The 24476-nt window shown below is 40.3% G+C and overlaps 1 protein-coding gene across 1 annotated transcript in view; it reads right to left on the bottom strand.

Annotated features, from left to right (window-relative positions):
- Nucleotides 1-23982, bottom strand: part of LOC147149857 (matrix metalloproteinase-15-like) — a 32644-nt gene extending 8662 nt beyond the window's left edge. Inside the window, exons 1-7 of the mRNA XM_086025732.1 lie at nt 23299-23982; nt 10189-10337; nt 9171-9293; nt 8621-8928; nt 4359-4520; nt 4036-4235; nt 728-866 (exon numbers count right to left, since the gene is read on the bottom strand). Coding sequence (XP_085881858.1) covers nt 728-866; nt 4036-4235; nt 4359-4520; nt 8621-8928; nt 9171-9293; nt 10189-10337; nt 23299-23421 — 1204 coding nt within the window. The 5' untranslated portion in view covers nt 23422-23982. The remainder of the gene's footprint in view (nt 1-727; nt 867-4035; nt 4236-4358; nt 4521-8620; nt 8929-9170; nt 9294-10188; nt 10338-23298) is intronic.
- Nucleotides 23983-24476: the final 494 nt, after the last annotated feature.

Raw genomic sequence — 24476 nt, 5'->3', positions numbered from 1 at the left:
GTGTACCACTACACTATCAGCGGACATACCTTGTCATTAGGCCATTCAAAAGCTCTGGTTTGATTGTGATGTATGGTTACATAAAATTGGCAAGAATAAACGAGAACAAAAACAGTCCTATTTTTTAGGGAATAAAAAGGTGTCTATGTCTAAAAATGAGGTGTCTAAAAAATTCTGTTTTACACAAAGTGAGCAATATTGTGCGGGTGGAGGTCTCGTTTGAATGTGCTGATGGAACGGATTACATTTGACAATCAAGGTTCCCAGTGTATGTGTATCCTGTGGCTCTTTGCGGTAACACACTCAAAATTGTGGCTCTTTACCTTGGAGTGGTTGGCCACCGCTGGCCTACACAATTACATGCGGGTGGAGCATAGAATGAAAAATGTAAGATCAATTTACAGATTCTAAGAAAGTTTGAAAAAAAGCATTCCCCAACACCTGTTTCACAGCTCATCATGAACTTGGGCGGACATGTCTATGATGAAAAAGTCTCAACGACCTATGCTAGAAATTGAACAGGAAGACTGCCATTTTGGTTTAACACAGACATTTGGCCCAATGCCACAACTCACAGGCAAAAAAAAAATTCATTTGGAGGACTCTCCACGAATCAGCCATTCATACCTGTGAGGTTGGCTCTACGGTTAAGCGACAATCTAAACTGAGCATTAACTTCTTCATGCATTTGATCTCATCAGATTGTCTTTGCATGTTTCCGACGCACCTTTGAAGAAGACGAACCGTCCGTCGTGTCTCTCGTAAGCGGCGTCGATGTCTCCGGGTAGACCTCGCCAAAAGTGTCCGATGGGCATGGGATAGTTGTCCAGCACCCTGTTCCTGCGAACCCTCCAGAACCAACGGCCCTGTTGGAGACAAGACCCTTAGATTATTATTTGTTGTTGTTTTACAGCACAAAACTATCATCACCACTGACATTTTGTTACAAGGAACGTTTCAAAGACTGATATCGGGGCAGGCTAATAAAAGCAGCAAAGTAAGAGGAGTTGAACCTAGATATGGTAGACAGATTTACACCATGCATGTCCATTTATAAGCCTGTGATTCAGCTGCCGTGACCGTCTGGGGATAAAATAACGGCTAGATGATCAGAGCGAGTTTGTCTTGGCAAGCATCCGAATATTCGTCCTTCACGGGCGAGATAGGAGGGAAGACAAGATATGTGTGATCCGTTATTTTCCTGTCAGAATGAGGCGGGACTCGACCGCGGCACAATGAGCGAATCGTTGATGTGCGCTATTGAAATCAGATAAATGTCTTAAGGTACGACTCTTCACTGGAACAAACAGCTGATGCGGTGGAAAAGAAGCCATTTCCAATTTCTTCGACTGTAACTACAGGCCAGGCGCATAAATGACATGCCAGTTTGCTGCTTCAGCGCATCAAGTCGGCCGTCTTTGCCTTGTTAACGCAGCGCTCATGTGCTGATTCAGCTTAATTCACATAAGTACATGGTAGCATTTTTTTTAGTTCATGAAACATGAAGCCTTTACTGGCTATAAATTGGCTTTGTTTTGACATTTTTTAGGCTATATGCTATACTTTTTTTGTAATTTTGTACCATGTTTTGATCATGAACACTTGGCTTGGTTTTGACTTTTCTAGGGAGGACATGTGCAGGGGAATGGGGGTGCGCCAACCCGCTTCAAATGTTTGGCAGAGGCTTCTGTTATATACACTTGATGTTATTATTACCAAGAATATAAAGTTTTATCACAGTAGTCACATTTATGTGCATAAACGCAGAAAGCTAAATGTTCAATTTGCATTCACTGGCAATTTTGGAGACAAACAGCATTAAAACATCAATATCACTTGACGCTAGAAGAAGGTTCTGCAAGTGGCCTGTTGACCGTAACAAAGAAGAGTTTGTAAGCCTGAGTGTATTTAAGTGCTAAAAGTCCTACCCTGTGTTCATTGTGGGGAACACAAAGGATGCATGGTGAGCGTCACACACACTCCCAGTAAAGATAGGAGACAATCAGACACGCTTCAGAGGCCGGGCGGACTTCAGATAGAGAACTGCTTAACCTAACGGTGCTTACTATCATCAACACAGACAACACAAAGCAACTGGAAACTGGAACATTATGTGACTTCTATCAAGCGACACCTCTTTGTCCAGGTTGCTCAGTAATCAGTAAATACAAGGAAACCCAGGCTATGTTGCAGTTAATCCTTCTTGGCCTGGCTATATTTTTATATTTGTGTATTTTTGGCCAATTTTGATTTTTATGTTTTTTACAGAATACAGTCAAGTCTGTAATTCAGAGCAAGAAAAGGCTGAAGGTTATAAAAGCTTATATTAAGCTCAAGTAGTATTTGTTGATCGCACAGAGCAGAGGGAAAAAAGGTCTGTGAGTACTGTTTTGTTGTGTATGCTCTGTTTGTATTAGCTGCTGCTGGTCCTTGTGTGTAAAGTAGCAGTTATTTGGAGGTACACATTATTATTATTATTATTATTATTATTATTATTATTAAAACCTGAAAAAAATATATTGAAAAAGTTTGTACTTTTAAACTACTTCTAAAAGTTTGCTTTCATCTCTGATTAAAACATGTAGGAAACATTTGTTGACCAGGGTGAATAATTATTATAGATTTCAAGCTGGAGTTTACCCTTTATGTAACGTGTAAATGTGCATGCACCTGGCCAAGATGGGCACAAACCCGAGGCATGCAGTCGGGCCAAATGGAAAACAGCTGTCAAAATGCCAGCTGGCTAAGGCGAAAGTAGAACATTTTGTTGGCGAAAAGCAAACTTCTTCACGTTTGTGTGGATCTAGAGGCCCTTTAAGGCCAAACACCTGACCACACCTCGGCGCTTTATTGGCACACCTTCTCATAAAACGCAGCCACCCTGTCGTTTTACAATCTCCGGCGACATGATAGGAAACAGGCCTGTTGCCGAGTGCACCTGCCATTTGGATTCATTTAAAGGTGGAATGCAGGAAAGATGCGATAGCATGAGCAACTGCGCTAATCAGAAGGACAACTTTGAGGTGGTTAGTACACAAGCAGCCATTTGAATTTCATTCATTGTTTTTTTTAATTCAGTTGTTTAATTATCCATCCATCCATCCATCCATTATCTATACCGCTTATCCTCACAAGGGTCGCGGGGCATGCTGGAGCCTATCCTAGCTGTCTTCGGGCAGTAGGCAGAAGACACCCTGAATTGGTTGCCAGCCAATCGCAGGGCACACAAAGACAAACATCCGCACCCACAATCACACCTAAGGGCAATTTAGAGAGTCCAATCAACTTACCATGCATGTTATTGGAATGTGGGAGGAAACCGGAGTACCCGGAGAAAACCCACGCAGGCACGGGGACAACATGCAAACTCCACACAGGGAGGCCGGGGCCTATGAACTGTGAGGCGGACATGCTAACAAGTCGACCACCGTGCCGCAATCGTTTTTTAATTATTCATTTATTTTATTTATATGTATGTTATGTAGCTTTAATGCGATATATAAAAAATTTCTATATGTATTATTTAATGAAAATGTTTTATTATAATTTGTTATATATTTTTACTACATAATTTATTAATAATACATAATTCATATATTTTAGATACTGGTATACATATTGTATTTATTTTGTATACAAGATATACAAATTATACATTATAGGCTACTTATTTTTATGCATGTATTTATTATGTATTTTTTATTATTATCTATTACCATTTTACAAATTTCCTCCTTTAACATTTCGTTCACAAGATTTGGAAATGTAAATAGCTCATACTAGAGAACAAGTAAAAAGGAAGAAACTTTTGCAAGTGCCGTTGTTGTAGTGGTAACATGCATACATACTGGGTTCAAGTCCTGGTGGTGCGCTGTTTCTTTAGTCCAAATGTCACATACTGTAGAAATAAGTGTAGTGCAAAAAACACAGCGTCTCAGGCCATTTGACCGCCCTCTACAGATTTTTAATTGTTTTGTTGATTTCTATTTGCCAGTTACCAGTTATGATGGCATGGAATTGCAAGTTGAATCTGACCTTAAAGACAAACATCTCTCCGCGCAGCATGGCCACCGTATCAAAGTTGCCTTCGCATATGTCGGGTCCGTAGTGGTCCGGTCTGTCGGTGGTCCTGGGACGGTCCGGCTGGCGAGGAGGAGGATTGTGCGGTGGCCGGGGTTCTGGACGCCGTGGATTCACGGTGGGCAAGGACTGAGTGGGCTTGTTGTCTTGTGTGCCTGCACAACAGACAAACTGTTAACTAGTGTTGCTGTCTGGTAACAATGACGAATAAAGAACAAGCACATTTGTCTTGATCGAGGAGAGGTACTAGTGAGAGTAATTCTGGGCGTCTTTCTCACCGTAGATCTGCTGAATGCCTCTGCGGTCGTCATCGGGCAGCTGGAAGTTATCCGTCTCCATCCACTGGTAGAAGGGAGCCATGATGGCAAGCGGGTTGTTGGAGTGCTCCAAGCCCAACGCGTGGCCCAGCTCATGGATGGCCACCAAGAACAGGTCGTTACCTGCGTGGACATAGAAGGAAAATAATCCATTTAAACTTTTATCCGATTCCACACTAACACAAGTAAAGGATTTTAACGATTATTGGGGATGTTTCTTACTTTTGTCCTTTAAAGCTTTACAAAACTGCATGTAATTTAAGACATTAAAAAATATATATGTTTTCATTTACTGTGCTAGCTTTGCACCTTTTTTAAATGTTGATACATGACATTTCTCACTTGCTTGCCTTTTAGGCGATTTTAGGCAAGTTTATGGCATTGGTTCTCAGTTGTTGTCACACGGGGAAAAGTGGCAAATGACAAGCCAAGGAGACAAAGGAAAGTCATGTCCCTTACTCATCACACAAAACTGACTGTTTACACAGCAAGCCACAAGCAACTCTCTCTCAACCCTTTCATACCTATCCTCCCTTTGAACCCAAAAACATGTCAACTCCCTCCCCGCCCTTCAAGGTACAGGTTCCCGTGTGTCATCACAGTGTACATTTTAGAAAAAAAAACTTGTATCGTATTTTTAACTACACACGCTTATACTGTATGTATGTGCGACTGGCTCGTGAGGATAAGCAGTTCGGAAAATGGATGGATGGATGGATGGATGATGGATGGATGGATGGATGGATGGACGATGGATGCTTAGGCTACATGTTCAAAGCGTCTTTCAGAGCATCTTATTAAGAAAGTGATGACAACTGCAAAAAATGACCCACAAAAAATGGCTCCAGTTGAGAATCACTGGTTTACAGAGCACACATGACATTAAAATAATTTTTTCAATAACTATCCTCTGGCATATTCAACATAGCCAAAACAGCTTGAAACTGTGCTCAAGGGTTAACAAATGTGCTGTGAGGATCAACTCAATCTCCATCTATTGAGATTTATTTCATTAATCCCACAAGGGAAGTAAAGAACATTAAACTTTATGAGACATGATAATAAGCATGTGCTTTGATTCTAAAAACCGTTAAGGGAGAATCTGGAAACCATTTGATTTGATAATCAGGCCTGCATTCCAGCCCTCGTCGGACATCACAGAGGAACATGTAGCGAGTGGAGGATGGTGTTTGTTCATTGTTCTCTCTGTGATGATGTCACCGGCAAAAGAGATGACCTGCAATGCGAATGGCAGCCGATACGGATCACACATTTCGCCGGCCGTCAAGGGCCGCGCTTGTTCGACATGCCAAATGGGAAAAGAAACGGTGTGACTCACGTGACCCTGTAAGTGACGTGGGGATCCCCTCAATTATCATTTAACATTTGGCTAAATGCTGAAACTGTGAACTGAGCTAACTACTGGACACTGTTACTTCTCAAGGGTCAACAATTGGAAGTTTGACCTCAAATTTTGGCGTTAATGCGTCACAAACAAACATCCCATATGGCTCATTTTGGTCAATAGTCAAGGCTTTGTTCCGCAAGTGTGCTTTTTCTTTGTCTTTTTGTGGTCTCACCTTACCTAAATCACTACACAGAAGTATGCATTCTGAAAACATTTGGGTAAAAAATAACCCCATTTGGTTTAAAAAGGGACCGACATGTTACTTGGGTCGATTTGACCCAAGTCACCCAACATAACACATTTAGTAGTGGATCCGCCCATTTTTTAACCCAATTGGGTTATTTTGGAGGCACCTATTTTAGGTTGTGGGCAAACACATAAGACTACATGCAATTACTACATACACTCTTCATACTTCAAAAAAGAGATGTTAAAATAGTCCATAAGGTAGTTTATGAATAACTTTAAAAAAAAGGTTCATTTTACAAACCAAAAAAAAGTTGTTTTGTTGGTTATTCATTTGACCCAACTTTTTGGGTTAAATAAGTAACTCAAGGACTTTGGTCATCCATTTTTGACCCAATTTGGGTTATTTTTTCACCCAATTGCTTTTCGAGTGTGGGAAATGTGTGGGTGTTGAACACTTCCTTATTTCCATTATTTTGTATTATGTCATTTGTGTTCGAACTGAACAGTTTTTACGATACTGTTTGTTCATTGGTTGGAATTAAATACCTATGCCTGGCTTCACATAGACACACACACACACACACACACACACATATAATTTGTGAGTCACATGAATGTGACCACATTAACATTGTGCATCAGGCCAAGCACTAACGAAGAGCCCAGATAAAGAAACCTTTGTGAGGTAACCATGGTGACGCCTTGTTGGATTGGGCTCGCCATGTACCTCAAAAGTTCAGCCTGGTGTCCTCCTTCGTCTTCAGCCGTCATTCTTGGCGCTACGCTCTGTTCGTCACCCGGGAAGTTTACCAGTAGAATGGCTGACTCACACAAGACGTGCAAAAGGTTTGTGACCTTTTTACGGCCAGTCGACTGGAGAAGTTCTTCTGCTTCTTCTTTGTCTCCTTCTGCTTAAGGTGCGTCAGCAGGTGTGTCACATGACGACTTTTGACACATCCGATAACATTTTTGGACACCCGCACTTTGTTTGCTTTGATTCATGCAGAAACATCAAAGGTCTTCTGAATCAAACTTATTATTATCTTACATTAGTCATTTTGTAAGCCCGGGACATACCGGGGGGATAAAACAAATTATGGCCATAATATAAATGAGGGATGGGCAACATAAATGAAGGAGGGGGGGGCCACAATTTTTCATCAGCACTACTGGGGGGGCCACATACGACCACACAAACTTCCTAACCAGGTTAATGACAAAAATGTTAAAGTGGAAGTCAACCCAAACATATTTTTTTCAAGAATATGTTCTATGCAGGCCCACTAGTTGAAACACGGCATTCTGATTAATATTGCGTTTGTGGAATATGAGTTTAGCAGCAAATCCACCCATTTTTGTCTATGAAATGTGCTATAAAGCTGCTTTGCCTTGCTTGCTTACCTACTTACTTTGTGTATCCTGTGGAAGTGGAGGATGTCCTATTGTTGTCTACACTTTAACAGCAAAACCCCCACACCCACCCCCTTTTAGTGACAGTGGTCTTTTCTGTCCTCTTGTCTACAAACACACAAAGGACAGGGCAGCTGAGCTGAGCCAGCGCGCGCGCGTGTGTGTGTGTGTGTGGGGGGGGGGGGGGGGGTGCGTGTGTGTATGGCACTACGTGTGAGTGTGTTCGACTGGGGCCTATCCGTAGACGGCCCTCTTTGTTGCTGCACTCGACTGATTAAGGCCTCAAAGTGCAGCCAAAGGACCATTTCGTCTCAAGTTAAGACGGACACATCTGACGGTCTTTAAATGCGCCGTCTCGCTCAGCTGCTCTTAGGGTAAACACAGAGAATGACTCTTCGGGACTCAAGAGCTTGTTAGTGTGGTGTATCACAAAGAAAATAACTCACTTCGTGAAAATGTTATCGTACATAGAGCGCAGTCAGTCACCCTCGTCTGTTCACAATTTGCGTTTTTTTTTTCCCCGTAGAACATAAGTAAATCTATTGATGAATAATATGAAAAACAATAGACATGATGTTTTCAGTTTGACTCAGATTATCTATATACGCAATTAGTTACTAATGGTAAAAATAGTGTGTCTATATATGGGTGTAGGCACAACCTATTGGCTGAACAAACTAACAATAGAAGTCTTTGAACCTGAAAGTTGACAACTATACACATGCAAACACTCAGACACACACATACACGGCAACTCAATCAAACGCCCACTCTTTGAAAAAATTGCTTGTGTGGTGTGGTTGTGCTTTTGTTGCTGTTCATTATACACCATTTTTCTCAATGCTAATTCACCAGAGGTGGCAAAAGTACTCACACTCTCTATTATTAAGTATAAGAACAACTTGTGTTAATAAAAAAAAAGACTATTCAAAGAAAAATTACTGATTCATCTTGTGTGCTGAAGTAAAAGTTGAAAAGTACAGACTAAAATGTACTTAGATGAAAAAAAAGCAAAAGTATATTTTTACTGTCTGGCAGGGACTTGGATTTGTTCTGTGACTACGCTCGTAACACTCCTGCACAAGTCATCTTTCCCCATTGAAATTAATAGAAATGCCATTAAAAGTACTGCGGCATCAATACTAGTTTCATTCACTCATATACAACGTTAGCATTAAGCTAGCTAACGTCCCACTCCACCAGCCCACACTCTCACCTTGTACATTCTGGTTTCCTATGGTCCACGGCTCGTCCGAGTCGAAGTGTGTGTCGCCGCCCATGCCGGGCCCAGGGAAGTAAGCATGAGCCAGGAAGCCGCCCTCGCCGTCAAATGGGGAGCTGTCGCCGTGGTAGCCGGAGGCAAAGAAGAGCATGATGTCGGGCTCCTTACGCCGGCCGTATTTGATCTCCTGGTAGGGGATTTCGTCGAACGTCAGCGGGGTGACGCTCTCCCACACCTTGAAGGCCTGCCGGATGGCCGTGAAGGAGTTGTACTCGCCGATCTTGGGAGTGTAGTTCTGGATGCTGAGGGGCCACAAAGTGGAATGAATACAGTCTGTATTTATTTGTTTGCGCCAGACCATTTTTTAAATCAACTTGGGAAAAATGTCAGCTCAACTCAAATCAGACTGAAATCTTATTGCCTTAGCCAATGAAAATGATTCTGGTTCTGATTCAACTGGCAATTGTGATCTTTTCTGTTTTTGATCAATACAATTGTGATGATATGAAATGAATCAGATGTAGCTGCTATATTATCGTTTCACCTGTATGTGAGATGGTTCTTGTTCCATTTGTGTCCAGTGAGGGCATAGCGCTTCCGCCTCACGTTGGTTTTTATCTGGCCTCCAAACTTGTCGGGCACCCCACAGCGGGGTCTCTTCATGGCGCTGCGGGGGTGGGGGGCAAAGAGCTAATTTTAATATTTCTACATCACTGGTTTTCAAACTGTGCCCAAGCCATAATGTGGGGTTCCGCAAAAATTTTATATAATTGTGACATGCCATCACATAAAATCTGCTGTCCAAACATGAATCCGTTTTTTTTAAAAGGTGGATTGTTTTTAAAGATAAAAGGTGTAATGTTGAATAAAGTTGTACTTTTGACATCAAAATACAACTGGCATCATATTTTGACTTTATCTAGGTAAAAAACTTTATCTAGGTAAAAAACTACTATGCTTATAAGATGATGACTTTTTACCCCAACCAAGCACATCTTTGTTCGTGTAAATATTACAACTTTTGTGTTCTTAAAATATGCCTTTACGTGAAACTGGTCCATGGCGCAAAAAGGTTTGCAAACTACTTTGTGCTGAAAAAATATCAATGACATAATCGCTTAGTTCATTAATTGTTCTTTTTTTTTGCTTTTTAAAATAGATGTAGACAGAAGAAGCTTGTGGCTTTTAGGCTGGTGCACGATAACGGACATCATTCTCATAGCTGATTTCGCAGAATTCTCTTGACTAAATCAACATTATTCTTCTAAGATTACACCTATCCATCCTGACAAAACATGTCTATGTGCTTGTAAAGATAACAACTTTATTTTCTAATAAAATACAAATTTATTCTTATAACATGACAATTTAATCTTGTTTGTTATCGTAACATTGAGACCTTTTTCTCATTAATAGGACACTTTTTAATTCCAGTGACATTTCAAGGTACACACACTGTAAATAGTTAAGATTAAATGGGGCTAGGACTAAGAGTGGCTCTTCGTTGTTGTAGACTTTGAATGGTGCAATGCTAAAAGTGAAAGTTCAAAATGTGTGCTTACCTGATGGTTTGCGCGTCCATGTGTCCGGTGACTTCCAGGCCATAGAATTGCTGCATATCGCTGATGGCGTTGGCCAGGATCTGCGTGGAGCGCATGGTGGACATCTGCCTGCTGGCCTGCGGCAGGTAGCCGTACATCCGCAGCCAAGACTGCACACACGGAACATATCATCTTTAGGTTATGATGGATTATCATTGATCAGTGGGAATTGTGTCAGACTGTAAGTATCAAAGTGTGCAGAGTCATTTTCGCCTATTAAACTGCCTTTGAAAAGGAATACGGCCTATATCGGGCATTCGCTTGGTGGATAGCTGCTAGCCACAGTTACATTGTACAATGTCAGCGTAGTTAATTGGAGGTGTTTTTTCCTTAATTAGCGACTGAACATGATTTCAGGATGACATTGCGATGATGTTGGTGGCAACAGTTTGTGACAGTGTGTATAAACTGGGTTCCAAATATCCAACCTCCAGTCGGGAAGTCAAATTAGCTGGCTCGTCACCACACTCTGCCAGGAACCACTTCAAAATAAAAGCATGGGCGGTGTATTGCCGTCATGCATTGCATCAACAACTGTTGCTACGGTTGGCTTGACTTGACTGTACACATAAAATAAACGAGTACCCAAGACGGAAAAAAATCCTCAAAGCTTTTTTTAATTTTGAGGTACTCAAATTACTCGAGGACTTGTTTCACCTCCTGTTGCTTATATTCATGTGCCCAATGATTAGCTGTCGTTCAGTCGAGAGTGTAGACCCACAACACTAATGAGGACACAACTATTATACATTACATCAACAGAGTTATTCAGCTCAAAACGTAAATCCCATTCCAGTAATTTGTCACGATATGTCAAATGATTGTGAAATGGTGCATTTACATGAATGGGAGAATGCGGTGATCAGCTGTGTGTGAGTGAGTGTGCTGTGGGTGTGGCTTTAAGACAGATTGGGGGGAGAAAATTTGATACTTGAATCACAGATGATATAGCCAGCTGTTGTGTGGAAACTTAATATCACACACACACACACACACCCCTACACCCCCCCCCCCCCCCACACACACACACACAGGGCTGAGACACTTGATATGGCCACACTCCTGTGGGTCACGCCCCTGTGCACAATGCAGTGTTACTGATAAAGCCCCGTGTTGACACAGCCACTCCTTTCATTGAGTAAAAAATTAACTCAAGTCTTCCTTCTCTTTTCATTTTACGAAGCTAATTCCGGCATTGCAGAGGACAAAGTTAACCGGGAAGTGGTTCAGTTTGACAAGAAAATATAACATCAATGTAAAAAGGGCTCAGATCATTTCAACAATCATTCGATCATTGGATATGTCGACTTCTAGTTTGATAATCGATTAATCATTTAGAGCACAGGTGTCAAGCTCAAGGCCCGAAGGCCAGATCCGACCCGCCACATCATTTTATTCGGCCCACAAAAGCAAATTATGTGCATAGTCTTCATGTTTCTTGCTAAGCCACTAAAACTGCAAATTGTCTTCACCTATAAAAACATTGAGGCATTGCAAGCATTTTTTGTTAACAACCCCCTTTTAAAATAAATATAATAATATTGAATAGTTTGTACTGGCTTATAATTTCAAAAGTAGTTATTAATGAATTTGTAGTGTGTATTTAATATGAGGCGATCTTATATTTGCTTGGGTTCAGTCATAACGGCCCTCCGAATGAAACCATGACTACGATGTGGCCCGCGACAAAAATTTATTTGACACTCCTGATTTAGAGCCATTGTTTATCTTAAAATTATCCATATCCTGCGATTTCAGCCTCTCAAAAGTAAATACTGTCTGCTTTCTGTAGCCCCTCATTAAAACAGACAAATAAACTTTGTGATTAACCAAACTAAGACATTTGCAAACATCTGCTTTTACTTTGGAGAAAAATGATCAACATTTTCCCTATTTTCCAGCATATCACTGACCAAACCAGTAATTCAATCATAATGAATTCATGAGGGGATAATAGTCATCCGAATCTATTACAAAATAACAATTATTTGTAGTCGTGGTATGAATAACCTGTAATTGACATGTAGTTAACCCGAAGCCAAGAAGTGTAGCCCTTTGCATTCCCACTACCCAAGAATTAGCTCTCAGTTCAAAAAGGTTGGTGAGTACATCACGCCCCCTTATTTGGTTTTTGTTTAACCATAAACAACACCATGAATAAAACAATAATCCATTAAAGAAATAGTAGCTAATTGTAAAAAAAAAAAAAAAAACGTGTCAAGGAGGTACAGCACGTTGAAGTGTTCTGTATGTTGGGGAGGAGCAAGAGGAGAAGTTTAGCATGGGTTGTTAATAGAAGTTGTTTGTGCTTTTTCTAAATAAAAAAAATCAAGACTATTCTTTTTAATTTTAATATTGTAAGAGTAGTTTAAAAAGAGGGCGGCATGGTGGTCGACTGGTTAGCACGTCCGAAATGACAGTTCAGAGGTCGTGGGTTCGATCCCGGCTCCGGCCTCCCTGTGTGGAGTTTGCATGCTCTCCCCGTGTCTGCGTGGGTTTTCTCCGGGTGCTCCGGTTTCCTCCCACATTCCAAAAACATGCATGGTAAGTTGATTGAACTCTCTAAATTGTCCCTAGGTGTGATTGTGAGTGCGGATGTTTGTCTTTGTGTGCCCTGCGATTGGCTGGCAACCAACTCAGGGTGTCCCCCGCCTACTGCCCGAAGACAGCTGGGATAGGCTCCAGCACAACCCGCGACCCTTGTGAGGAGAAGCGGTATCGATAATGGATGGATGGATAGTTTAAAAAGATATTACCGGTAATGTCTTTTGGGATTTCAATTTGGGAGAGCCAATTGCTCTATCCCTTTGCTGTACTTGAAACTGTTAGCCTAATAGTACACTTATCTATCATTTTTTAACATTTTTGAAAAACAAGAAATAACTTTATTTGCCTACCAATATAATTTCCAGTCATTTAAAAAAAAATGTTTCTGTAAAACATGCCAAAACAGAACAGATTCCACAAACAACTAGTCCAGATGCCTTGATTTGATTTTTGTGGATTACCATGACCCGGATGAATGAAAATCTACAGAAACATAAAGAAAAAATCACGTTTCTTTTGCAAACAAATTTGCATTTTTTTTTATTGATATTGTAACCTAAAATGATTTCAGCAACTATGCTATTAGGCTGACAAATTTTAAATGACTTGGCGTAATAAATGTTGGGAGACAGTGATTTAGTAAATCCATTACAAACAAAGCAAACAGAACCTTGAGCTGGGTCTACAATGAACCATGTTATAAATGTTATTTTCTATTCCTACCTGAGCACAGAAAAAGTTTGAAATCTAAAGGTGCTGTTAATAACGGCAGGCCTGCGGTCGTTTACATTGTTATTGACTGTCAAACAAATCAACAAAAAAAATAAGATTAAAGCTTGCCGGACAACTGTGGCCTGTGGATGTTAATGCTAATAATGAAGGAGCAAGAGTCCCTTTACCACTTGTGCTATGATACCTGTATGTGCCCAAAAACTCAAGATACATAAAAATATGCAGAAGCATTGTTTCCACCGCGAATATAAGATGGGAAGTTGACTTGACCTAGTTGAAATTGGCAAATCCAAAAGAGTTGACCAAGTAGGAACTGCACTTGAAACTGCTCAACTTGCACATTTTAGCACTTTGATCAACTGGCGTCGTAGATTCTTAAAGTCCTTTGTTTCCAGGACTTTCTTTCTAGTGGTAGCTGAATTTTTGCCATCCATCAGCTAAACGTCATCCCCACAAAACCTCCTCATGTTACATTTCAGCACTTTCCTCAACAAATGGAGGAGAAATGTTGTCAACACCTGTGCTTCAAAAAAAAAAACAATCCAGCAAAAAGTGTGTGTGAGTGTGCTTGTGTATGTATGTGAGTGTACCAGAGCAGGAAGAGGCGTACAGAAGGCTGAACTGAACATGACCCTGACCCACCACCGCTTCCAGATAAGAGCACCCAGTGTGAAATTGCGGCGCGCACACACACACGCATAAAAACACAGACAGCTACTAATGCTACTAAAGTTAATGCCAAGGGCAGAAATATGCAAATCATGCGTAAATATCAATTACCAGCTAATTAGAGGATACTAGACAAGGATGCCCGAAACAAAATGGTGCCGAAGGCCTGGCTAGTAGGTACTAAGCAGAAATGTGGATTTGAGTTTCTTACTTAACTAGAGTCAGACTTAGGCCTTGTTTGGCTAAAAGCATATTAATAGGTCGTATTGACTTTGACTTGCACTGCATAACCCGACAAGCCTACTTATATTTGAAATTTGGAAATCTCAAGATACTGTGCATTTTGTTTTGTGTATGAAAGGGTTGGAGCCCTAACCCTACATTTGGATTCAGGGATTGTGTTTTTGACAAAATCGGGCATAACAATTACAAAAAAATTAACTTCACCTGTCACTAAAACCTGTAAAGACAGGTACACTACATTCATTTCTGTTTGAGTGGAGCCTACCAGTAGCTGACCTAAGCTCCTTACATAGACAATTATAAAAGTAATACATACGACAATACGGCAAGACACTTAAGAAAAGATGGGCTAGTACAGCTAACTAACGCAAGCATATGTAGCCTACTTAGTGCAAAGTGGCTAATACTAGAATGTATGTTGTGACAGAGCAAGATTGCATGATTGCATTTACGAATTGCTTAACCTAAGTGACAACCCTGGCGACATGACTCGCCTTGCAGCAGCTTGAAATATAGTGGAAATTCCACTTGACTAGCTTGATTTCTCCCTCACTAAATCATTTTGCCATGGTAATTTAGGGCTTTACCTCTGAAGAAGTGTAGCGCAATTCAAAGCAGACAACGCTCATGCTAATGCTAATTGTTTAAAGTTCACAAGGAACGGTCAACTATAGTCCATATTTCATCTGGCCTGTCTGGAAATAGAGCAGAGCAAAAAGCCCTTTGGCGGTGACGCTGTACAGCAGCTGCTCATGATCCCAACACACCTCGTGGGAGAAAGAAGGAGTGGGTGTGTAGCGTTTCACTTCCACAACTCAAGTCGGTGTGAAAAGAGAAGCGCTACTGTCTGCTTGAGAAATGACAACAATAAGGTCAAACCCATTCAAACGGTACCATGGTGAACCCAGCTGAACTGAACTGTGGCAGAAAAGTACTTCTTAAATATTGAAGATGTTGATTGAAAAGAATTTGAATTGAAGGCAAGTCAAGACTTCTTGTTTGAGGTTGAACACTTCCCATTTCTCAGGAAGGTGTGGCAACCACACGGTACAAAAACATGAATTTGTTCATCAAAAACAACATATGTGTATATGATATAAATAAAGACGATATGATGATTCAATATGATGTAAATGTACCATAGTGGTCTTTATGCATTAAATATGAAGTAGTTGTGGTACATTGGAGGTGTTTGCAAAATTAAATATAAAGTAAATATGGTAGGCTACATAAGAGGTGGGGACAAATTTTGATATGAATGTTTCACTAAAAAGGTACAGTGAACCTCAAGATTCGGCCTCTGCAAATTCGTATATTTGCAGATTTTCTTTCCTTTCTTTCAAAAATACTTTTAAGTATTTTTTGTTTGATTGGTTGTTTGTTTTTTGGGGGGTTGTTTTTTTTCCCCCCATTAGCCCCCACCCACCCAGGTCTTTTTCATGGATATGAATCTTCATTAAAGCATTTTCAAGACTTGTTTAAGCTAATGTTTTTTTTCTAGTACATTTCTAGTGCTAACATGCTTTTTTGCAGTTTGTGGGCCGACCCCTTTCCTCCATGAAAAATGGGGGTCCACTGTATATTGAAAAACAATTGTCCATTACACGTGAGTAGACAAAATATGATGTAAAGAAGAGCTAAATCAAAGAGGTACTTAAACCTTACATGATGAAAATATGATACACTTGAGGTGTATGGATGTACAGTAAACGTAGTTGTCGCAACCCTCCAGGATGGGACAACAAGTAATACGTCGGCTGCAGCTCGACATTGGCCTGCGTCTGGCGCATATTTACCTTACTTGCAAGGGTGATCGAGACCCTCCCGAACTCCCCTCCTTCCGATACCACGCACGCATTCCGCGCCTCGTCTAAAAGCATCAAGTCTGGATGCTCATCTTCCCTCATCAGAATACAAAACAATACTGCGAGTGTGTGTGCCTGTGTGTGTGTGTGTGTGTGTGTGTGTGTAGGTAGGTGTGTGTGTTTGAGAGAGAGAGGCCCCATCTATTAAATGTTCTTTCAGAAAGTCCTTGATCATACCTGCCAAAGCCGGCAATATACTGGGAGTTGTAAAAAGCCGGAGTGTGTGCTTAAGTGCGTGTATGTGTGTGTCCACTACAATGTCAGCCAAGATACGAACACAGCTTTTATTTTGAGGTTTGGTCTGCTGCCATCTGTACAACCCACAGCCAGCAGCCAGCACACCAACTTACCCTCTAAAAGTCCCAGGAGGCGGGCAAGTGGAGGGATGAGAGGGGCCGGAACCAGTCTGAATTTTTTACAGCTTTTCAAACTTATTGGGCCCCGGGACCCCTTGCAGCTTGAGTTCTTACCGGTATCAGGTAACTAGAGCACGTCACAAATGTGATACACACATAGAATGTAAAGAATTAAACTGTTTGTGCATCATGAGTTCATACTTGATTGCCCACTGACATTGTACTGCTACTTCTGTTGTGTGCGTCTTGGCCACTAGAGTGCAGAACAGTACTTGCATAATAATAACACAAAGACGATGGTCATGACTGCAGTTGTTTTTTTCAGAGGATAAAGAATATATGCCTGTGAGTATTGTTGTATGTTCTATAATGTCTACATGTGTTGCAGCACTGATGGTGTTCAAAGTGTCCTTAAAGCGGTATAACGATTGCTGCTAGTTTGGTTAGTGTTTTTGTATCCTGTGTTATTATTATTAAGCTAGCGGATTTTTGTCATTGAAACATACTTGCAAATACATTCCAAGGAGTTTGCCAGTCAAAAATGTTTACTCCACACAGGCAGCTCCACGCTTCCATAGTATCAGACCATCACAGCAATGTTTAAAGGTAAAGTAAAAACTTTTCAAACATTTTTACCTTTTTTTTTTTAATTTAGTAGACAAACGGTTTTAACGGACAACACCTGCAACAGTATTAGTCCGTCAAAGTGAGGTTCCACAGTGTAATGTTGAGTGCTGAGGTGTTTTCTCATAGCTGAAGCGACACCATGTTTCAAAACAATGCCATTTGTAAATGGCTTGGTCTTGGAAATCATCCATCAAGCGGAGTGTTTTAAAAGTCAAACACAACGTCATCTGTAACACTCAAGTCAATTTGGTAGGTGCAGCTGGATCCAAAAAAGCTGTCCCAAGGGCAGACCGAACTCTGCTAGAATAATGAACAGGAATCCTCAAGAGACTGCCGGCACGGCAATCGGCCAACAGTGACGCAGTACCCCGAAATGCCATAGGAATGAAAAAGTAGCTTCTTGTAAAGGTTTCTTGTAAAATATGTCACTAAGTGATGATAGTTTTATTTTTTGTAGAAAAAATGATTGAAGATATATGTTGGATTTTGTCAAGAAAAATAAATCATAATCTTTACCTAAACAAAGACATTTCTTGTTAAGGTAAAAAGTAAAAACCTTGCGAGAATAAAGTTGTATTTTCCAAAGATTAAGTTGTAGTATTATAATACTAAAGCTTAAACGGAAGACAAGTCAAAGGTTTTCTTTTCAATAATATGTTCTATGCAGCCCCAGTAGTCTAAACACGGCATTCTGATTAATATTGCATTAGTGGAATATAAATTAAGCAGCAAAATCCAACCATTTTATCCATCTGAAAATGACATCACAGTTAATCTGGGCTCAGGTAACAATCGTCACAGCTCACCTGTTTTCTGGGTTTGGTCATGTAGCATTCGCATGCTGAGGCCCTGAGACAATGCGATGTCATCTTCAATCAACATCAAATGGCAAAATGGCCGCTCACTGAGTTGGATCAAAACGGGTGGATTTTGCTGCTTAATTCATATTCCACAAACACAATGTTAATTAGAATACTGTATTTAGACTAGTGGGACCACATAGAACATATTATTGTCAATGTTATAATATTGTCTATTATTAAAATATTTTACATACACTTTGTACATAGCAATTTAGTTGAAATGTAAATGAACGTGAATGAAAAAAAAAAACCTTTGCGGTCACTCATCTGTTCAAAAGTGTACATTGACGTTTGTCCACATTTGCGTCATCAAAACAACGCGGCGACTAATTTGAGCGTTCAGCAGCTTGCAAGCTCGCAGTCTTATCGTGTTTCGTCCTCTCGCCTTCTTCCCTCAAGTTTGCTCTCACACTCATTTGTGCCTAGAAACAAAAGTAGTCATTGTCTTGCTTCGGATGCCTCCCCGTCACGACCCAGCATGCCTCTGCACTGTGTGTGTGCGTGCGTGCGTCACATAGATCAGATTGACTGCTGTTGTCTACCCGCCATCGGTTTGCACTACACAGACATAGTAGAGTGTATATGAAATATGATAAATATATCAAATTAGTAACATCAATTAACTATGTTGCAATTATGGCATAATAGGAGTGTATGGACATATAATGTAAATATTGTACATCAAAAGCAGATAGATATTAAATGTGATGAAAATATGGTAAATTACATATGTATAGATTTCAAATATAATATCATATGCGACATTAGAGATGCATACATTGAATATATTGTCAATATGGCATATTATATGAGGATAAGTCATTCAATATGGTGTCATTTGATAAACAATGGGTGTATAGACATTAAATGTCATGTAAATATGGAACATCAGAGGTGTAGCGTAATCAAATATCATATAAATATATTGCATTAGGTTTACATAAATTAAAATGCAAAGCAGCAAATGTGCTACATAACAATTGTAAAGGCATGGAATAAAATGTAAACATGCTACATTAGCGATACATTAAATATATTGTAAATATGACACCTTTCAGGTGTAAATGTGGTGCAAATATGACAAAGACATTAAATATAATGTAACGATGATATATAGAGACAGCCTCTATGATGTAAATATGGTATATTGCAGTTATATAGACATGCAGTATGATATTAATATGGTAAAATAGAGATGTATAGTCTTTAAATATAATGTAAATATGCTACATTACATGTACAAATGGCACATGATAAGTGGAAATGTCATTACATTTGATGGAAATGTGAAATATTACAGGTGTATAGACATGAAATACTGTATAATGAAAATATGCTACATTAGAGGAAAATAGACAAGAATGTAAAGACACACACACACACACACGTCTGGTGTCAGTGTTCTTTTGGGGTCAAAGGCCACTCCAGATGACAATCAAGTGCTCTCACTTTCAAACAAGTGGAGCACATTTCCAATGTGATCCTAAATAACTATGACGGGGCGCTCGTAAGAAAGCAGCTGCCAGCAAAGAATTCTGTTTTGGAGTCCTCATAGATGTAAACTTTTGCTGTTGCAGCATAAATCTGTTTGTGTTTTGGAGCCATAATTCGAGCACATACCGTTTTGAGTATGAGCATGTCCGGACACATAATATGTTTATCTGGTGAAATGTGCTGCCGGTGCAATAATGCGCTGGAGTGACGTGAAATAATTTGCATGCGCAAAAAAACTGAAAATAAATAAAAGTAAATGACAACCTCAACTGCCATACAAGTGTAAAAAGATGTTAACTGATGAATAATAAATTAAAAAGATATACTTTGCTAACAAGTGATGATGACCATGATGGATTCTTATTGCTTTGAAAGTGACATCACTTCCTTTCCATCAGAGTTCATCCTTGGATGCTCACTGAACTGAGCTCTAATGGCTCCATAGACCTCAGACAATTATTGTTTACAACTTTTGGTAAATTATCATACATGTTTGGAAGTTAACACAATAAATCATGATTAACAAATGTAAATATGTTACGTATTTTTATATTATTGATTGATGATAAATAAATGATTCATATTTGTATGACATTAAATTTCATTGTTTACAAATGGCACGGTGGACAATTGGTTAGCACGTCCGCCTCACAGTTCAGAGGTCGTGGGTCCGATTCCGACCCCGGCCTTCCTGTGTGGAGTTTGCATGCTCTCCCCATGCCTGTGTGGGTTTTCTCCGGGTACTCCGGTTTCCTTCCACATTCCAAAAAACAAGCATGGTAGGTTAATTGATCACTCTAAATTGCCTCTAGGTGTGATTGTGAGCGCAGTTGTTTGTTTGTCTCTGTGTGCGCAGCGATTGGCTGGCAACCAGTTCGGGATGTCCCCTGCCTGCTGCCCGATGACAGCTGGGATAGGCTCCAGCACGCCCGCGACCCTAGTGAGGATAACTGCTTCAGATATTGGATGGATGTTTTACAAATGCTATCAAATGATTATGAATAAGCTAATATGTTAATTAAACAAATCAAAATTACAAAATTGATAACAAACAAAAAATAAAATGTAACAATAAAGTGGGTCAAAATGTAAATGTAATCTCTTAAAAATGTTCAAAAATCAACTAATAATGTGGCGGGTGTACCTAATGTTATGTTCAGTAGTGAGGGTTGAATTCAGTTGTTGCTGACACAGATGAATACAGTAATGCACACACATACAGACACACATATAAGCATGTGTACAAAACCTGCACATGCGTACATTTAGCAACAAGTGTTTGGGGAGTTGCTTATCAGTCCACACATTGTGTAAAGCCTCTGTCTTTTGTCTGACACAAAAAACAAAGCACACAGACACACACACACACACACACACACACACACCGTGCTACGTTAATAGCCCAAAATGTGTGCTAACAAGACTTTCTTTATCTGGTATTGCCATTTTAACGGTAACCAAACACAAAAAGGCTCACCTTTCTGGCAGTCATAGCATTAGCATTAGCTCTGGTCACCCTGGCAGAGATTTGCAAATCATTACAGAGACCAAAAACACACAATTCTGGGGAAAATGCACTTTGAATAACCAGACAGTTTGCTCACTCTTAATCGTAATCACACTCATGAAGGGTCATTTCGATGACTTTTGTCTTGTATCGTTGGAATCGATTGGCCAAGTATGATGTTTCTTGTGCGCAAAACACGTCGCAGTTTTATTCTAATCACATTCAAATGTTTCGTGTTTGGAACTGCGCTCAATATGGCAAAGTGGACCAAATATATTGTTTCAAGCTTACTTTTTGAGGAAGTTACATTATAATGAACTGTGACTGATAGGAATGATAGCTACATCTTGACTATTTAACGCTCTTATTATTCTAACATCCACCCATCCATTATCTATACCGCTTCTCCTCACAAGGGTCGCGGGCGTGCTGGAGCCTATCCCAGCTGTCTTCGGCAGTAGGCGGGGGACACCCTGAATTGGTTGCCAGCCAATCGCAGGGCACACAGAGACAAACAAACACCCGCACTCACAATCACACCCAGGGGCAATTTAGAGTGTCCAATCAACCTACCAAGCATGTTTTTGGAATGTGGGAGGAAACCGGAGTACCCGGAGAAAACCCACGCAGGCACGGGGAGAACATGCACACAGGGAGGCTGGAGCCGGGATCGAACCCACGACCTCTGAGCTGTAAGGCGGACATGCTAACCAGTCGACCACCGTGCCATCCATTTTTCTAACATATAATACAGTAAATAAACCAGTCATTTTTAAAGTGTGTCAATGCACGCTCCCTCTAGTGGAACAGGAAAGAATCGCTGCACAACTACAGTTCACTTGTGTTTAACTTGGAAGTTAACTTGTTTGTTTTTAAACCTTTATGAAGGGATGTTTGTTCAACTATTATGTGCCTAGTGAGGATGAGCGTTTGAGAATGAATGACTGAATTAGTTAATTTATTACATCCTTATTTAATAAAGCGGGTCACTGATAGTGTAGTGGTACACGCGCCCGAGTTGTGTGCGGGCAGCGTGGGATCGATTCCCGCTCAGTGATGGTGTCTGTGTGTGTGCCCTGCTAATAGGGTTGCGTCAGGAAGGGCATCCGGCGTAAAATGCTTTGCCAAATCAATTATGCCAATCAAGCGTGCACTTGGTTTACTGTGGCTACCCCTTAGGGGATAAGCCGAAAGGATAACAAAAACAACAACAACTTATTTAATAAAGTGGAAGTCAACCCAAACATATTTTTTACAGAATATGTTCTATACAGGCCCACTAGTTGAAACAAGGCAATAGTACAGTTTTTTTGCTATATTTAAGCACAGTGTTGATGTTCAAAATTGTTATTCAGAATGTCACAGTGGCTTGCAATAATATTAAATATACCTTTAATACTTCATTTTACTACAGTAAACATTATTATATTGTTTTACTACCAGTACTTTATCATAGTTTTTTGTGATACCACAGGTGCTCTCTAGTAGTACATGAAAGAATCACTATACAGTAAAGTTGCATTTAACTTTTGGGACCCCTGCATGTTTGTGGTTAGAAGTTACAAATTCACATTTTTTTCTTTTTTTTAATCCCTCCCTTGATATCCACAAACACCCACGCTTATTCAAGTTTTTTTTTTTACCCAATCCACCATGATAATTATAAGGGAGCATCAATTATTTGCGGATTTTAGCTACTTGCATTTGGGCTCTGTTCTTATCCTCCATGAGTAGGTACATGTAGTGCTTAAGAAGTGTTGGTTTCATAGTTTCATTTAGGTACCATTTTATACTTAACTTTTATGTGCGGTACATTTGAATGTAATCATATTTAAGAAGATTAAACACTGTAAACATGTACTGTTACAGTGGATTCATTACAAAAAATACCAAATACAAGAAAAATAATTCCGTTTTTAGGAGTAAAACCTGTGTTTCGTTTTTGATGAACCCATAAGTCTACTATGCAACTGTATTATGCGTGGTTTAGTTTTTGGAATACAAAAAACAAGGTTATAAACCATTGTGAAGGATGCTCTGCCGGTGCATTGTGGTGGTCTACCACCGCACATTTCTGGTTATTGTTGTTTGTTGACTTATTTTCGGTGCAGGTTGTTGGGACCATTGGACATGAAGTTAGCCAGTTGGGGATCACATGGCGTTCCTACCTCCGAGTTGAAGTTGCCGCTGTCCTCCTCCTCCTCGTCGGCTCCACGCGCCCCGAGCGCGCACATGCACACGGCCAGGAGGAGGCTTCGTCTCCACAGCAACCGGGGAGAAGATCCGGCCATGGTCCGCTGGTTGTTGTGGGGTCGTTGGCGCGGTGCAATACGGTGAGAAAAGCGAGTATAGGGGGTGGGGGGGGGGGGTCTTATTGTAGATGGAAGAAAAACGTGGCAGAGAAAAAGGTGACTAGAGGCTGACTTGCATGCCGTGAAGGAGCTCCATGCAGCGGGTGGAGACGGGCTGAGTCTCCATGGTGGATGTCTGTCAAATGTTTCTCACAAATGGGTTGAAGTAGATAGAGCAACCTTGCCAAAAAAGTGCACTTCGAACGAGTTTGTTCCTGAGGATTTACAGCTTCCTCCTCCTCGGATAAGAAAGTGTCCTGAAGAAGAAAAAGTGAGAAACTCCACCGCACCTGAGCGCCTAATTGGCAACGTAAGCGTTTTGTCGCCCTTGATAATCCACTGCTGTCGTTACACGTGAAAAAATAACTCGCGTGGGCTAACACTCGGCTGAGGGTCCGGAGTCAACAGCTTTTATTCCGCCAGCAGGACGAGTAGGACAGCAAGCATGAGAGTGATGAGCTGCGCGTGAGCGTGTCCATGTCAAGGTGGTGGGAGCGCGAAAAAAAAACGTGACCTAGCGGAAACGATGTGTCCGAGGGGGTGGGAGCTGGCAAAATAAAAGAAACTTCCGCAAAAAGGTCCAAAATTGATTACAAATGACAGTGCTGCACTTAGTACTTGAAATAAAAAAAAAACCATAGTAAAATCGTAAAATTATTAAATATAGCATCTTTCACAACTGTATTTGTTTTGAATTATTTTCCATTTAATTTTACTCCATAAATGGTCAATATTATGTTACCCTATTATCAGTATATATATATATATGACACACAAATCTCAAAATATTCCAACATAGCAATAATGATAGATAGATAGATAGATAGATAGATAGATAGATAGATAGATAGATAGATAGATAGATAGATAGATAGATAGATGGATAGATAGAAAATGAATACTTTTTAAAAATCATATTTATAATATATGAGAATTTTAAAAGTTCCTCTCAGAGCTTTGTATCCTCGTGTGCAAGTTATTGTTTTTCATTGTCA

The sequence above is a fragment of the Filicampus tigris genome, chromosome 3, assembly GCF_054856515.1.
Source record: "Filicampus tigris isolate MCC_2025a chromosome 3, RoL_Ftig_1.0, whole genome shotgun sequence".
NCBI lineage: Eukaryota > Metazoa > Chordata > Actinopteri > Syngnathiformes > Syngnathidae > Filicampus > Filicampus tigris.
Note: the sequence above shows the minus strand (reverse complement) of the source record. Positions and strands in the feature narration are given on the sequence as shown.